Source organism: Hippoglossus hippoglossus, chromosome 3 (assembly GCF_009819705.1).
Source record: "Hippoglossus hippoglossus isolate fHipHip1 chromosome 3, fHipHip1.pri, whole genome shotgun sequence".
In the NCBI taxonomy this organism is placed as follows: Eukaryota; Metazoa; Chordata; class Actinopteri; order Pleuronectiformes; family Pleuronectidae; genus Hippoglossus; species Hippoglossus hippoglossus.
In genome coordinates this window covers 16,111,215-16,129,274 of record NC_047153.1, presented here as the reverse complement: position 1 = coordinate 16,129,274, position 18,060 = coordinate 16,111,215, and the positions used below count along the sequence as shown (strand labels likewise).

The 18,060-nt window shown below is 42.7% G+C and overlaps 1 protein-coding gene across 1 annotated transcript; it reads left to right on the top strand.

Moving 5' to 3' along the window:
* The first annotated feature begins 851 nt into the window (after window positions 1-851).
* Window positions 852-5,502, top strand: LOC117757626 (protein phosphatase 1 regulatory subunit 3E). The gene has a single exon (XM_034578920.1). The coding sequence runs from the start codon at window positions 1,281-1,283 to the stop codon at window positions 2,202-2,204; it is 924 nt and encodes a 307-aa protein (XP_034434811.1). The 5' UTR covers window positions 852-1,280; the 3' UTR covers window positions 2,205-5,502.
* Window positions 5,503-18,060: the final 12,558 nt, after the last annotated feature.

Below are 18,060 nucleotides of genomic sequence, written 5' to 3'. Positions count from 1 at the left end.
TCAATGTCCACCTGTTGTTCAACTATAAATACTGTGACTTTGTCACTTGTGATATCAAAGGTAACATGTGTCCTGTCATTTTAGTAGATCTAATCACCCTGCTGTTTGTTCAAGTGTTCATTTTTCTAGTTTGTTTGTTCGCATGTGTATGGACAGAACATTTGCTATGTGGCTCCGTCCCCTGGTCCCTACAGCACAGACTCTGGCTCCAAATGTGCAAGATGGCTGCATTCGTATCCAAGGTATTTTGGATTCATCTCTGGATTGTGGAAGGAACTGTATTTTTAAAAAACCTTTTCTAAAGCCTATGGTTCATGTACTTTGAAGTTGGAATGTGGGAAATGTAACATGGACAAAATGTGTCGCAGAGTGTCTTGCGCATTTGGAGCCAGACTCTTTGCAGAAGTGATAGATGGATGGAGGAAGGTCCCATCCATACACACACTCAGCCAACCATTGATCAGTCTCAGCTGCCAATCATGTGACAAAAGTTCACATTAAAAGCTACCATTTAGAGCTGATTGTTAATTATACTAATAGGTTCGTACGTGATGACTTCAGCAACTCGGCGACTCGTGAACCATATTTTTGGGGGGGACATTCCTAGTTGTTGAGACTGGAGGGGGCGTTCACATGCATTCTTTCGATTATTCCCACACCACGTGAACGCAGCATGACTTAACGTGCTTAACTACTGTCAGTTTCTCACATCTGTGTTATGCAACAACCCGGATCTCCTCACATTAAAAAGTAACATTAAAATAAATTCAATAGTAAAAGTCGTTGTTTCTTTTCCGCGGAGCTGTTGGGTCATTGTGACGTGACAGTGTGACGTATGGGGGAAGTTAACCGGAGGGACGTTCAGTTCTGCACGTAGAGCTCCGGCAGACGTCAAACTGATCAGCACACATGTGCAGCTCTGCGGGGGGGGAGGAGGAAGCTGCGTGAGACCAACACTTGATCCAGCGATGGTTGCTGCGCAGAGAGGGAGAGAGAGGTTTTCACGTTAGTCTTGAATTGCCTCGTCAGACAGCGAGATATATGTCCCTCTCTCTCGAAATGTGAAGTGACCGATCCGCAGGGGGAACTGGCACTTTGCTGACGCACAGCACCACCTTGGTTTATTGGTCCAGAGCCGCAGAGTGTCAGCGGGTGACGCAGCCGGAGCACCTATCCGAGAGGGGGACACTGACACCTGACGGCTCCATCTCTCCACCCGCCGGTCTTTCCCCCCCCATCACGACCACTTCGGCTCTGCAGTGCGGGGACTGCTGCGTTTTATGGAAGCGGACTGCGCTCGTCCTGCCCCGGTCATGCTGCCCCCGAAGAACTGCCTCCCGAGGAACTACAGCTGCATAGCCGGGCTGTTCGGGAGCCTGGCGGCGGCCAACCCGCGGCTGGACGATGGGGAGGATTATGACATGATGAACGGCACCTGCGAGCCCATCGAGAGCCCGGTGGTGGACGAGAGACCCCGGGGCAGAGAGATCTTCCTGAAGCCCCAGCAAAGTCCCAACCTGCGGCGGAGATGCAAGTCGCTTCCCACGCCCACCGAGAGAGCGAAGTTGGAGATCTCCCGCAGCCGGAGTCCCACCAGTCAGAAGAAAGTCCGCTTCGCCGACTCTCTGGGTCTGGAGCTGATTTCAGTGAAGCATTTCGATGATGCAGATGAACCACAGGTGCCGGAGCGCATTCTGGCCAAACTACACAAAGAACCCCTGCAGCTGAGCCATTTGGACACAAAGTTCCCTCGCGCTCCTGCGCAGTCAGTGTTCATGGAGCTGCAGTTCACCAACCCGGGCACACTGCCCGGCTTCCAGCAGAAAGTGAGGGAGGTGAGAGTCCTGCTGGAGACCGTCGAGGCGGATGAGTTCAGCCTCTCCGGCTTTGTGCGAGTGTTAAATCTGGCTTTCGAAAAGAGCGTCTCTTTGCGCTATTCTCTCAACAACTGGATCACGTTCATGGACAGCTTGGCGTCCTATGTCCCCGAATCAAGCGAAGGGGACACCGATAAATTTCGTTTCAAAATCGTCACGCCCACCTACCTCGACACCGGAGGCACGCTGCAGTTCGCGATTAGATACTGTGTCGGCGGGCACGTGTTCTGGGACAATAATAATGGCAACAATTACAAAGTGCGGCGTCACCGGTTCAAGATGTCCCCGCCGCGGGAATGGGAGAATGGATGGATTCACTTTATCTGAGCTGCGGTGGCACACTGCGTGCGTAAACCTGCGCGTAAAACCTCTCCGGCCACCTTAATTATGACTGTAGCCTGTTCAAAATGACCTCCCCCTGCCATTGTCCGCTACTTTCATACACAAGGACAAGAATTGAACACAACATTTGAAATCTTTGCAGTGCTGTGGTGACAAGCCGAGGGTTAAGATGGGTAAGCCTTTGGTAGGTGGCCAGTGTTTGGATGTTAGAACATTTGCCCTGATGTCAGGGATCTGTACAGCATGGTGCCCTTCGGGGGGGCATGCTCGTGTTATGTAATGTTGGAACACGTGCCACGGAAAACGTGCCGGCCATGCCGGCTTGGCGCATCACTGTTCGTTTCAGGAGATGCTGTATATTTATCTGATGGCACGGGGGTACCAGAATTCTCGTTTTGTTTTGCATGTTTGCAAAATGGAAAGAGGAGAGTTTTGACAGTTATGTGCGTATTATTCCGATTTAATGTATAATTTCCCACTTTCATGCCTTTTTAAAAATGCCTTATTTTAAGCCATGCTGTGGGAAGTTGTGCATTAAATGTTATCCAGTGATGTCTTGAATCGAGGAAATGCATTGATCGCCATTAAACGTTTAAAATAAGGCCTGTAAGACGAGGGAAGTAGTTAGTGCCCATATAACCTGTTGGCTTCCAATCCAGGGTCACCAGACCACAAACCTGCCTTTTATCCATCTACCGTAAATGCACCTGTTCAACGGCAGTTCTATATCTTTCCCTGCATTTATAAGAAATTTTCCATATTTTCAAAAAGTCCAAAGACAACAAATTCACAAAAAAAGTTTTCTCTGGATAAACAATTCCCCAAATTATAACTGCATCATGCATATTCCATCAATTCCTACAGGCTGTGTTAATTAAAATGGGCTTCAACATTCCTGTCCTGAACTTTTTTCTGAATGAACCCCTTCAGCGTGGTTCTTACTCTTCAGTAGCCTTCCAAGGTCAAATTTACCTCAGATTATTGTGGACTTCTTTTCTTCTTCTTCAGGTTGATCATTATGAGACAGATGTTTTTTTCTCAGTAATGATTTTCTAACATATACATTCAAACAGAAAGGCATTACTGTCCATTTTAAATATGACACATTCATTTGTTATGTTCTCAGTTACACTGTGTTCCACGTTTTGTCAGAGCAGTGTTGTCTGTAGACACAGTAGCTGTTACATGACTTTAACCAGCTTCCCCTGCACTACAGGTGCACGCTAGTCACCAGGTGCAGGAACAGTGCTGCTCACACATTAGCACAAAACGGGTTGATCCGGCTCACTGGCTCATATTTCCATCATTAAATTGCCAACTATTGTCTGATCAATTCATTTCCATGCCACATGCCTTGATGGATGTTCCACAGTTGTCTTCCAAACCTGATCCAAATCATGCTGGGCTGGGTTCGTAAAGATGAGCTTGTCGTAGGAGTTTAGTTGGTGGCGGTTATTCAACTTTTTTTTTTTTTCTTTAGTTGTATTATATCAGTATTCTTTCGTGTGCAGAGAGTTGAGACTCCAGTCCAGTAAGCAGAGCAGGAGGCTTTTAATTCCTGTCCTTTCACTGTAATCTGAACATCACTTTGGCCTTTGTTTACATCAACACGGCATCAGAGGGAGGCTCTCCTATTAATGGGGATGTGGATAAAAGACCATTCCTGTAACCACTTAGTTTTTGGAGAAGTTCCACTGAGAATCCATCAGAAAAGTTTATCTGAAACTCTGACATGATTTGAGTCGTTGTGGCGCTGCGGGCTCCCTGATGCTGTTAGACTAGTTTTGCTGAGATGAGAAATGGACTGCTGTCAGTTGATATTTGCAGCTTAGCTTCACCATGCACAGAGCTGGATTAAATAATAATAAAAAAGGTCTGGCTGTAGCAGAGTTTACTGTGTGTTACGTTGTAAAATCAGTGGGTATTTACATATTGTCTGCTTTGGTCTTTATTAACTATGTTTAAGCATCCATGCAGTGTGAAACCAGAAAGCATTAATTACTCAGGCTGAGACTACTGATGTGGGCAGGATGCAACAATACCAATCATCTGCTACTGATGGAGGCTTTGATTCTTAGATTTTAACATATGATCATCATTATTCTTTTCGGCTGTCTGACTACGATTCTCTCTACATTTTCCATAACATGTTACTCTGGTTAAAAGTGTGAAAATTGTCAGATATCAGTTGCTCAGGTTTATCCTGCTGTCGCCCTCCCTGCTGTTGTTACTGTTGCATCCTGACCCGCGAGGAAACAAAGGGCTTCTGGTTCAGTTTCTGGTTCAAACTACGTATACATCACCGTTTGTATCAGAGCTCACTGATCTATAGATATGTATGTAAATGTGTTAATGTGTCATATTGAATGTCTTCCTATTAACTGTTCTTTGTTGCGTGTATTCTGAAGCATTTTAAAAAGTGGACTCGAGAGACGTGAGCGATGAAAAGTTTACCTGACGATGCTGTGAAGCTGGAGGATAGAGTATGAGCCTAAATTAAATTGAAATCCTAAAAGCACACTTATGAATCAAATCTAGGATGGGAATCACCATGCACAGTGAAATTTTCTCTCAAAATGTTTTATATAAACTAAAAGATGTTGCAGAATCTTCCCTGAAATGTGCAATCGAAACGTGAGCAGTGTATCTGAATGCAACGAGCTATTGGAAACCACCTGTGCACGACTACAAGTGTACACTGCCTTACTAAATTGAGTTTACCATAGAGACGTGTGAAAGAGGAGGAAGGTGCTAAGTGATTCTGAAGAAATGAGGTTATTGCAGAGCATGTGAACTGAGGGACACATCTGGACAAAAAGGGGAAATGCAATGTGGCGTTTGAAAACGTTTGTCCCGAGCGACTAATGATTGTAGCTGATGCTGAGCAGACTCAGTCAGAGCAGGTGTAATGCACTTTGAGTGGGGAAAAGGAAAAGAGGGTGTGTGTACTGAAAGCTTCTCCTGTGAATAGCTACTAACCAAGATGTTCTCCATCCTTTGTCATATTTTACTGCTCTTTTCTCTCACTGTTGAAATCACCTCTGTCTGTTTCATAACCACTGTATGACACTGAGGTTTCTTTCTGGGTTTGCTTTCTAGTCAGTGTTTATTGTTTTCTGTCGATTCTATGCAGCACTTTCTGTTTTAAACTGTACTATGAGATTCATATTTTGAAGTGAATGTTTCACCATAACTGTATTATTCTTCTTTAGTCTCCTTTTTAATGTAACCTATATTTTTGTTAAAACAATGGTAAATAAAGGCATTTGTGATGATAACCAAACACTCTGTCAGCCCTTTAAATTCACAATCACCCAAACCAATCTTTAGTCTTTATTCAGTTTCTATCTGCCGAAGTTGTGAATATTAAATATGATCTGTTGCATGTTCATCAAAGGTACTTTCCCTAAATTTTTGAGCCTCTAGCAAACTTGCACAGTTTATAATTCAAACCTGAAACGAGTGCGTGTGTGACTGCAGAGCCGTGTATGCGTGTGGGCAGCTGCCAACGCCATTGTGGACATGGCTGCAGTCATGTCCTTGAATCTATTATAGTCTCATGCCACGCCCCCCTGTGTTTAAGAGAGGGAGGTGCTGCAGCTTGAAGCAGGAAAAGGGGGACACACCAAAGAAGATCATGTAAAATGTAATAAAATAGTATGTATAACTGGCCTCTTTGAAACAAAAGACAGAGGGCAGCTGTGGATCAGGAGATAGAGCGGGTTGTCCAGGTTAATGGTTCAATCCCAGGCTCCTGGAGTCAGCATGCCAAAGTGTCCTTGGGCAATGGCAGTGTGTGAGTGATGTATAAGTGCTGCACATAGACACTCTATATGACTGTGTGTGGATGGATGAATGGAAAAACTGTAAAGAGCTTTGAGTGGTCATCAAGAATAGAGAAGTGCTACATAAATACAGACCATTTACTATTTACATAGTGCTTTTCCAGTCTTTTTGACCACTTTACGGTATGAAGTACTTTAAAGTACAAGTTGCACACATTCATACACTGCTTCTGTATGCATACACACACACACACACACACACACACATTCATACAATTCATCAATCACATCAGGGACAATTCGAGGTTCAGTATCTTCCCCAAGGACACTGTGGAATGCTAGATTGAACCAGTGACCTTCTGGGTATTGGACGACCCCAACATGTTGTGTAAGCAGTGTTTGTACAAACTGTTCTCTAAGATTCTTCATTTCTTGGTGGCGAAGCTCCGGTTCATAGTCTGATACCTCGGATGACATTTGGTCTCATTGTTTTTACTTCTAACAATGATAGCAGTTTCTTTCTGAACAGCATTAGTAATTAATTTACAGTAGCCAAGCAGCATTTAATCTAAATAAAGCCACACTGTCTAGAAGACTATTCACAGATGCCATTATCAGCCACTAAATGGGCAATAACGGCAATGCAATGGAACACTTACTGAAGGTTCATTTTACACTAGAATAGAATTAATTAAGTGTGTCTAAATTAAACCTGTGTGTCTGTGTGTGACAGGTATATATTTTACATGTTGTGTGTGTGTGGTCTATGGGGGGACCTCAGTGTCAGATTTGGAACATGATCCTTCTTAATCTTGCTGTAAACCCTGAGGCAGTGATGACTGAACTGCGTTTAATTTTTCTTACCTACAGCTGTGCAGGAGGCGTCCTAACTCTGCACGCTGGCTTAAAGGGATAGTTCACTCAAAAATGAAATTGGACTCATTATCTACTCACCACTATGTCGATGGAGGGGTGGGTAAAATCTGAGTTAAACATAAAAAATACTGCTTCTGTGGTGTCATCCAAGTGTCCGTAAACCCCGACATTCAAATTCAACTTGAAAAAAGGTCATTTACAAAGAATTTTAGGTTTTTAAATGCTAAAAATGTGGTGTAAAGGACGTTGTTTCAAGTCGAATTTGAATGTCGGGGCTTATGGACACTTGGATGACACCACAGGAGCAGTATGGAGGCATTTTATGTTTTTCTTCTGTGGACTCACCTCCCCCCTCCATAGGCATAGTGGTGAGTAGATAATGAGTGAATTTTCATTTTTGGGTGAACTATCCCTTTAATGCTTCCTGCAGCCACTGTGAATCCATATGGTACAGACAATGAAAGCCTGCTGTGAAATTCCAATTTAATTCCACGATACGAGCTACTCAGCAGCTCGCCTCGAGTGGAAAATCACATCAATCCGCAGTAAACACATAAAGGCAGATTCAAAATATCCAATGTCAGTAAGTGATGAAGCAGGAAATTAAGACGTGCTGTTTAATTGAGCTGAAGAGTGAAACATTTGTCTTGTCTGGGTTTTATTTTATTTCAACATCAGCCAATCACCTCACAACAAAGCTCGCTTTTAGCATCAGCAAAGTGTGTCGTACGCTTGTCTGTGTAATCACCACGCGATGGTAATCAGGCATCATTGTCATGCTGTGTAACAACAGCTGCTTACATAACTGCTGTGTTCGTGCGGTGATGACGTTCTGATGGTTCTCTCCCTCGGGGCGTCTGGCGTTATTAAACAGCAGCCGCCGCAGATCCACGGCCATTTTCATGCCACCTGTGCTGCCTCTCCAACCTCATCCAAAGCGTGCCCTTCAGCTATCATAACCTGGCCGGGTCAATCCCCACATATAGGTTTCATGATTTCAGATTAAATAATTTATGTGAGGCATTCAGAGAAAAGTTGTGCCATGAGATTAATCCAGACTCAGCAGCAGACGAGGCTGGAGAGCAGGGATACGACCATAACCTTGTCTCAGTGAGCACCGGACCTGAATTATTAATTGGATAAATGATCTTTTACAATTATATGGAAAATTCATTCTGTTGTTTTGGACTGTCTGCTCACACAGTTCACAATGACTGTGTCCCTATTGCTTTGACCCCAGCTGTTTCTTTTGCAATATTTTTCTTTACACGTCTATGGGGAATCATCCATCACGTTGCTTTCCCCAAAACACATACCAAACTGAGAAAATGTGTGTGCTCCATGACAAAATGTTACACATAGAGTTTACACTTCACATACACTCACTCACTAAGGGGTTCAAATCAGGTGTGGCAGGAGTCAGATGTAATGATTGTCAAACAAGCTTTTTGTAACCTTTTTCCTTCTCACATCTTTCTTTCTTTCTTTCTTATTCATTATGTGAAAACCTTTGTAGTTGTCATACTAATTTCTATAACATACAGTAGCTTTGCTTTGGTCTTTCATTTGTTCCTTTGAACGTAAAAGTGTAATGTATTTTCTGTCCTTGTGCTGTTGCAATTTTATTTAAAGCCCATAACTTAAACATGTGACATGTGAAATGTCCTAAAATCAAACTGTATGTACCTAAATGTGTCCTGTGAATTTATAGTGAAATGTCAAAAACACACACACACACACACACACAGCCGAAACAAAATAAATCATACTATGGTGGCTTCATCTGTGGGGAACTTGTATTTTTGTGGATTGCCCTCAGTGGAAGTTTCTCAAACGTTTTTCATGAGAAGGAAGGATAACTTGTTTCCTCACACACCATGTTTGGACATGACACAGGAACTCGGTTAGAGAGATACTTTCCCAACAATATAATGACCATATGCTATAAACACGCTTCACAGTTTTAGCAGATAAGCTCATTCGTGACTTATAACACATGGAGCCTCCAGGGAAAATAAAATTACACCCATGTGTAGTTTTACTGTGTGGTAATGCTGTCTTGACTTGACTGACTTAAATTATTTGGGCCTTTCATGCCAACATATTGTAGCAGCAAGTCTCAGAAACTAGACAGAGCACTGCAGTTCAACTAAGCACAGGAAAAGCTACTTTTATGGAAATAATACGTTGGTCGCACAAATTGTGTTTTGAGTGACTTATTTATAGTAAAGTGAGACATATGAGTAGTGTAACATCTTCCATGCCCCCATTGTTCACAATGTGAGCTGATGTCAGGTAAGAGATGAAGTCAGTTTAAAGATCTGAAGGGATAATGGTAATCATTTTCCTATGAATGGCAGATACAGATCAGGGATTTAAGCAGGGTTTGTTCTCACTGAATGAGTGTGTGGAAGCTGAAACATTGTTGGTACGAGAAAGAAGAACAATCCAGTTCTACGATAGGCTGCTTTGCAAAGTCGAGATTCTAAATCTTTATTTCCTTTATGTGAGGATATACTGTTGCCTGACAGGAATAAGGTTCCCGGTTTGAATCCCCTATTCAAGGTTCTTCCTGTGTCCAAAGACATGCAGATTGAGGTTAGTAATGGTAAATTGACTGCAGGTGATGTGAATGGTTATTTATATGTTGGCCCAGCGATACACTGGTTACCAGTCCAGGGTGTACCGTGCCTTTCAAACAATATCAGCTGGGATTAGCTCCAGCCTCCTCAAAGGCTAAGTGTAGATGATGGAAGGATCTTTATGTTGCTATGGTTGCTGCGACTAGTTGATAAAAGCAACTTCAGCTCGATCCTTGGATGATAATTATGTAAATGTGCTTACATTGTTTTATTTCACCTGCTGTTAGATGTCAAATGGCTCAAAATGTTCACATTAACTATTACAATTAACTATGTATTTTAAATTCTTGCACAGTCCTGGTGCAGATGTTCAGATGAGCAGTCATGCTAAACAATGGACAGACTATTCAGTAACTGATGCAGTAAATGGATTATTTCTGATTCCAATGTACCCTGAGAAGTTGTAGCCTCGTTGTGTGTGGATCCATTCCAGAGAGTGAATCTTAAAAGCTGAGCAGCCCGTTCCACCATCAGTGACTGTTTAGTATGCTGCTGATCGTCTTCTATAGACCTGCAGGTCTACAGGACCTTATTTAATAAATACCAAAGTTCTGTTTTCATATGAGCAGAGCAGGAATCATTGCACCCTACTGCTCTGAATAAAACAAAAGGCACAGCCATTTACATTTTTCATACTTTTGTTTTTCTTTCATTTTCCACTGTCCTCATTTTGCGATTTTATAAACAAAATTCTGCTTCTCATCCTGGACACTTGCTGATGTTTCTTTATCTGTTCTTTTCTTCACTCTCCTCTTCCTCCCCTCCTTCCTCACCTTTTTCACTGTCTTTGGTTCTGTTATTTCAGTAACACAGGGATAAGCATTACAAACCACTGCAGACACTGTAAATTTCTTGCATCAGGGATGAACTCTTGGACAGATGCTCACTCATAAATAATCTACTGATCCAGACTGTTTCCATTCTCTCTCATCCGCTCTGCATTATGTCTGTCTGAGCGAATATGGATAAACAGAAATCATCATGCTGACAAACTGGTGGCGAGACATAGCTTCACAGGCACTTACATAAAAGCTCTGAATGGCCATTGGTGAGAGGAGATCATCTAAAACTGCCCGTCTGTCATGCCAGCAGCTCATTTATTGAAGATATTGGAAGGATTTTCTCGTCAGTGTCACACAGCTAGTGGTCTGTGTGGTGAAACTGTAAGAAACTGTGTCATGTTGACCACACGAGGTGCTATTGTGGCTGAAGTGCATATACAGCCCCATGTGCCCAAAGTGGTAATTGAAAGTATCTACTTGTAGAACAATCGGTTACGCTTAACAGATGTCAAGCATCTATGAAAATAATAAAAGCTACGTGCTCAGAAGTACTAGAAAATTAAATCCCATGTGGTCCATCACCAGAGCATCAGAGATGTTGACTGATGTTCGCTCGTTGGTCCAATTTGTCCCACAGGTGTTGGATGAAGGTGAGGTGAAGGCTCTGTAGAGGCCAGAGATCCATTCACACCAAACTCAGAATAAAACTTCTTTATTAACCATAATTTTGTGCATTTTATGGGGTTTTTTAAATGAGCACGATTGTCCAAAATGCACTTCAATCCAATAGCATTAAGATTTCCCTTAGAGCCAAGGGGCTAAACCATAAAAAGGTTCCGGTTGGAAAGGCGGTGGTTGGATGTTGGATAAAAGTCAAAGGAGCCAACAAAGTGAATCGGGCAGGAGATGCCGATGTTAAATTAATAGAAGGAATAAAGAAAGTCAATGAACAGACAGAAGCCGCGACGGGTGGCTGAGATGTCGTCTGGAATTAATAAATCGAGGAGAGTGAGTAAAATAACCTTGACTGAGGTACTCCTGAGCTTTTTAGTATATTAAAGTGTCCAAGATGGTTGAGCTATGTACTGGTTTGACGATCATGACGTGTGACTGACCTGCCATAGAAGCATTTCACTGTGTGCTAGTGTCTTTGTAAGTAAAGGATGTACCACAGAGAGAGAGAGACAGAACTGAGCGAGTGCTTAGAAAGGACACAGCCAGACACATCAGCCTGTGTCTCTCTAATGGTCTGTAACAGCACCCAGAGATGTTCGCCTGTTTCTAGCTGCGCCCCCCTCCCTGTTGGAGTGAGTAAGAAACCCCATTGCTCCCTCCTCACCACTGTCAACCTTACAGAGGTGCCACGGGCACTTTGTCACAGGAAGTGGTGTCATTGGCTCCCCCTCCCCTCACTGCCAAATAAACCCCCCGTCTGAGGTTTGGGAGCAGGGCCGGGTGCGTGAGTGATTCAGCAAAAACGTGACTGCTGTCAGGACAGATATATGTTAGCCTGTTAGCTTGTTAGCGGCCCTGCACAGATGGGTCCTGGAGATGCGAGATGCATCAGACATGAATGTGTGGTCATGTGTGTGTATATTTAGGTCGTCCTATCCCTGTGCGTCTGCCCTATGGTAACCTGAAGCCTATCATTTTCACCCTGGTGGTTACATCTCCACAGGCCCTGTTGCCTTCGGGTGCAGAGCGCTCCCAACAGGTCTCATGAAATAGTGATGTTGCTGCACTCTCTTACACTGCATGTGTCTGGCTCCTGGCCCAGAACACTCTCCATGACTTGCTCCTACAGACAGGGGGGGAGTCACATGGAGTGAATGTGTGACTGGAGGTGCCATAACCTTCCTCAGACAGTGACCCTGAGCTCATCCGCTGATACACACATACCCATCAACACACACACTGGAGTCTCAGATACTTTATGTAGATTCAATCAATTCATTTTATCTTTTTATAGTTTTATTTTATCATGTTATTAAGTTTTGGGGAATAGAGTTTTTTCTCACTATTGTTGTTATACAATATTTCCTGTTACAGCCTCATCGTGTTGTATATTGAAATGTGCAACTGTTAAAAATAAAATGATGATCATGATGATGGTGATGATTATTTCCTTTCTTATTTAGAAAAGGTAGCTATATAGACAGAGGGTCTACAGATAGTAGGTGTCTCACAGAAAAAGGCTGATTTGTCATGTGTGATTCTGATCTTTGCATATTAGATTGACTTCATTTGACCATAAATACAGTATACTCTGTTTCCTTCATAGCTGAGGTAGGATTCCCACTGCTCCACCAAAGACATTCTCTCTCTCATTATGTGCTGGACATGTTTTTGTTTTGGCAGCACGTGCACACGTGTAGGAGAAAGTGCTTCTGTGTGATGAACCAACACGGGTGCACTGCATGCATGTGTGCACTGAGACTCTGCATATGGGGTCTTCTACTCCTAAGGTATGAAACCCACTCTCTGCTGCCCTCTTTTGTGCAAAAATGTTATTACAATAATGTAGGAGCCACTTTTAAGTTTATTTATTAATAAGCTTAAAAGTGGCTCCTACACTATATATTATTGATTGTAGTTTTTCATTTCTGTTTGAAAGCATGTGCCCTCCTCCCTCCTCAGCGGTTGAAGGTGGACAAAGATCTATAAGTTTGCAGAGCATGACGACGAAGGCTGCCACAGTAGAGACCATCATTGAGCTCAGCCTCATCCACATCTTCATCCTCAATCTCAGTAGCAGACATTAGACTTTTGCATTTCATTTCCTTATTATGTTTGTTTTGTAATAAAATACAAACAGTAAATCTGACAGCTCCATGGATTTATTTTCTGGATGCCAGACAGTGAGTCAGAGAAACTTCCCTGCACTCCACATGTGGTGAATAGATCAATAGGACATTGGGGAAAAGGGGGTTACAGGTCAAACCCATTCTTAATATATTTGACCACTACACAATAAAACACCCAAGCTGAGTGACACTGTCTTTTGGGAGACAGTTGATAATCTGTCTGTTCCAGGGTGATCTGATTCGATTTTGGTGGTCAAGGTCACTGTGACCTACTCTTGAACCAGATATCTGAAGATTGGATTTAGAGAATTTCTTCAGATTTGGCACAAATGGTCACCTGGACTCAAAGATGAACTGATTTGATTTCGGTGTTCAAAGGTCATGTGGACCTTATATGAATCTGGAAAACAAACTGTTATTAGTATAATTACTTAGGCATTCATTTAGCCTCAGAATTTGCTTACGTAAAAACTCCTCAATTCCTTTGTCATTGTTGCTCCTTTCATCTCTCTGACTTTTTCTTATGCACAAATACTTTACACACACTTTTCCATTGTGTTACAAGATGTTTCTTCTAATCAATGTTATAAATACAGTTATTTAGTAGATGTGTTCAGCTACATGCAGCATTTATTGCACTTCTGTCTGTCATGGGAGAGGGATCCCTCACATGTGGCTCTCTGAGGTTTCTGCGTTTTTTCCCCCCTTGTTAATAAGGTTTTTTTGGGGTAGTTTCTCTTCACTCTTGTTAAGGGTTAAGAACAGAGGAACCTTGTTAAGCCCCATGAGACAAATTTGCTATACAAATACAATTTGATTGAGTAATTGTAGGTAATCCTACACCACTGTCAATATTAAAAATGCCACATTCTCTCTCTCTCTCTCTCTCTCTCTCTCTCTCTCTCTCTCTCTCTCTCTCTCTCTCTCTCAAACTAACTGGTGTAAATCCTCAGTTTAAGTCAGGTTAATGAATCAGGCTTTGCTCGTGCCCCATCTGAAGCCCTGTGTTTCTGCTCACACGCCTCTGAATGTGAGTCATCTGTCTGGATGCTCCACAGGTTATCAGATTAAAGGGAACAAAAAGCCCAGAATATGAGCTCGCTGGCAGCAGAGAAGGAGACACAGGCGATTGGCCCTGTCTGTGGGGCCCAGTCGTCAGCAACAGCATCACTGCCTCCATCTGTCTGAAGGACTGCACCCTCTCTGCTCATTCTCACACTCCATCTGGTGTCTTCGCTCCTTTCGTGTGTGTGTTTGTGTGTGTGTGTGCATGTGTGTATGTGTGAGACTGAGAGTGTGAATGTGTGTGTGTGTCACAATGACCATTATCACCAAGAAGTGTGAGGGCAAATCACATTCAGTCTGTCAGCACTGTGCTCTTGTGCGTGTATTTGAAGTAGGACTTCTCCTCTGGCTCCTGCAGGTCATAGCAACATGGCCGCAGGCAGTTCACACAGTCATGATGTAGACATGTTGGAGTGCACTCCTCTCTTCACTCACCAGGGGAGCCCATCTCTCTCCTTCTCCCCCTTTTTCTCATTTCCCTCCATCTCTCCAAAGACTGTTGCCATGGCGACGTGGTCTTCATCATAGGTGAGACCCCAATCCCCCCGTTCTTGTGCCAGGTGAATTGATGGTCATACCAGGAGAATAACCACTCTCATTTTCCTGACCCCTCTTTTTTTCTGCTCCCAGAAAACAGTGCATATGTTGACTCAAGCAACGGAGTTAAAAAAAAATCTCAGATAATTCATCACAGAAGCTGTCAAACATCGCTGACACTTCCGTGCCACGAGGAAGAGGTTTTGGCAGCAGATGAGTGGAGGGCTTATGATTCTGGCAGAGCTGTGCAAGTGTGTGTGAGTGGATAGAGCGGGGCTTTTCAGTGTCCTCCACTCGGTGTTGTTTCAGCTGCGTAGCCTCAGGGACAGTGGGGCGGGATCCAGAGGGAGAGATTTCAGTAACACACAGCACAGACAGAGACAGACGGACAGACACAGAACAATATCTCTATCCTACCGTCACAGCGCCTTTGTAATGAAAATCAGTAAATCATTATCCACTGTAGGTTAAATAATAATAATACAATATGTGTCACAAAGTGATCTCATTCAAACTTCACAGACTCTGCTGTTAAATATTGATTCATTCTTTCAATGGAAACTAAATGATGACCTCATGTAATTTTTATAAGCCTGGCTGAAATTGTATATTGCCAGTTTCTGTTATAGAGAAGTTTATTAGATATATAAACTGGAGAAATATTGCCATTGTTTCAAAGCACAGACACATTTAACAGCTGCATCATAAAACCGGCTTTAAAAGGTTGTCGTTTCTTGTCAGGACACAACATTGGAGTAAATTGATATTGTGTATTTTTTGTTCTGTGAAGGGAAAAAGGGAAAAAGATAGAACACAGTGGAGTGAGTGTGTAAGTGTGTTTGTGTGTGTATACTTGTTTTTGTTACCTCTTTGGAAATATTTCCAGCATAAACACTGATCTTGTCAGGAACAGCAGACCTCATGGGGACCAAAGCTTGTCCCTAATGAGACAAATAGTCATGTCTGAGGTCCTGTTTAAGGTTAGAGGTAAGCTGTATACTGTGGTACGGTTAGGTTAGAGTTAGGTATGAGTTGGTCATGGTTAAGGTTAGAAACTTTGGTTAGGCTCTCCACGAGAATGAATGGAAGTCAATAATGAGGATAGCTGAGAGCTGTGTGTGTGTATGTGTGTGTGTGTGGGTGAGTGTATGACTTGCTGATAAAGGTTCTTAATCGCTCTCATGAAAACCTAGGAAGTTAAGGTCCATTTCGATTTATTTTTTAGCAAAACCTGTAATTTTCCAATATCATATTGTAAAGGACCAGGGTAAGAATAAAAGCTAGGAGAGCAGGGATTAGTGGAAAAGGGGTTTTATTCAACTAAAGTATTTACAAAATTTAAGATGGGTAACAAAACCAAGCAAAGGTGATCTCGAGATTAAACATAAGTCAACTAAACAGAACTTAACATACTGACTGCTCCTCAGACCAAATGACACCATTTTAGCTCTTACTGCAGGTTTATATAGTCTATGCTGGCCAGTCCATAGATTATTGCAGGGGAGAAAAGACAGTCCTCTCTAAACAGCTGTGGCACAGATGAAGGTGGATCCTGAGAACAACCCCTTCAGTCTGCAGCACAATGGTGCAGTCCAATCATTCAGTCCCATCTACTTAAACTCTGGCAAATACAACTGAAAACCTCCCCTTTAAGGTGCATCAGCCGTCACACATCTCCACTATCTGCAATCACACTGTTTTAGAAGCATGGTGTTATCCATTAAATGCTTTATAAGGATTATGACACCTTTTTTAGTTTAGTGAGTCCACGTACATATTTTTTCTGGATAACTTTACTGAATAAAACCGAGAAAAAATCTGAAATTCTTACAAGTTCCTGACAAGGTGCAATGATTTTCAAGTCTGCAGTTTATCATCCTGAATCACTATGATTACCGACGAAAGCACCAATCATTAGTATCTTATGACAGAGCATCAGACATCCCAATTAAAAAACATTTGGGGAGTTTTTTTTTTAGCCCTAATTGATGATTTTTTTGAGAAATCAAAGATTAAGTGCTATTTTATGGGCTAAAGAAATTGTTTTACTCCTGGAGCCAAATAATTCATTAAAAAATTATTTGATTATTTGAAGCACATGCAGTTTTCTCGAAGCCGAATCACTGGTTAGATCTTAATTAATGAGGAGTTGGCATTTTGGAGCTTCATTCACAGGTCAGTGAGGAACAGAGTACAGTTTCATTGATACATGGTAGTAAAGGGAAGTGTTTGTATGCAAATGTGTGTTTTGTCTGGGGCCATGCGGAAAAACCATTCATCTCAAGCAACACGATTATCTGTCCTCTCTGTGGGCAGGTGGACAGAAACAGAAACATCATGAGGTCTGTGACTTAACAGCAGACAGGATAACCTCCACTTGTTCTCCACCTGATTCACCATTCTGGCAGACATGGAGCTTGATTCAACATCATTTATGAATTTAGCTCAGTGTCGCTGACGTCTCTGTTTAACTGATATTCAGAATGAGTTTCCGGGACAATAGAATTATCCATGAGTTTGTGTGACTCTTTCGCCAAAATCATTACAAGTCAAACGCTCCCCATCCAGACCTCTTTACTGCACTGTTATGATACTATTTGTGGAAAGGTAGTTTGTGGTTGCTGTTCTCGGCCTCACGGTGGCAGCAGAGTGCCACTAATGGATTCTCTCCCCCGGCGCATGGGGGAAACTTAACAAGGAAATAAAATGTAACCTCATCCTCTGAGCCTTTGAGGATTCTGCTAAATTGCTGCATAAAAACTCTCATTGGCTTCCCCCTACCCTCCCTCTCTCTCTCTCTCCCTCTGTCTTGCTCTTGCTCTCTCTGTCTTGAGGGGATGGATTGCGAGGACTGCTGCCTATTAATGAGAGTCTGTGAGAGAGATGTGTTGAAGCAGGGCCAGCTCAGCTCTCAATCTGAAGAATGTGTTGGCATATACAAGGGGCGCCACTCAAATGGAACTTTAATTTATTTACACCAAAACCAGAACAATCGTAAAAACAGACTCTGCTGCCGAGAGCTAACGGTCGAGGTAATAAAGGCTGGAACATAACTTCCTTTAACCTGAGAATTAACCTTTCATGGGTTTTTTCTTTCTCTTTTGATATATTTTTTTACACATTGAATGGGATGATAGCACATCCTCCTGCGAGGGAGTGGGCGTACGCCTGTGTGCGTGGTTGTGTTATGTGTGTCAGATGGTTGAGGTGGGCTGTGAATGAGTCTTTGATGCAACCTGCCAAGTTTCCCCTGTGGACAGCAGCTGTTATGATAAACACGCTGTCTAGTAGCAACAGATCCTCCCAAGATGGTTCCCCACCCCTCCTCTCCTCTCCCCTCTCCTCTCCTG

What these genes read in the sequence shown, in the direction of transcription:
- LOC117757626 (XM_034578920.1), top strand. Translation starts at nt 1,281, where the DNA reads ATGGAAGCGGACTGCGCTCGTCCTGCCCCGGTCATGCTGCCCCCGAAG.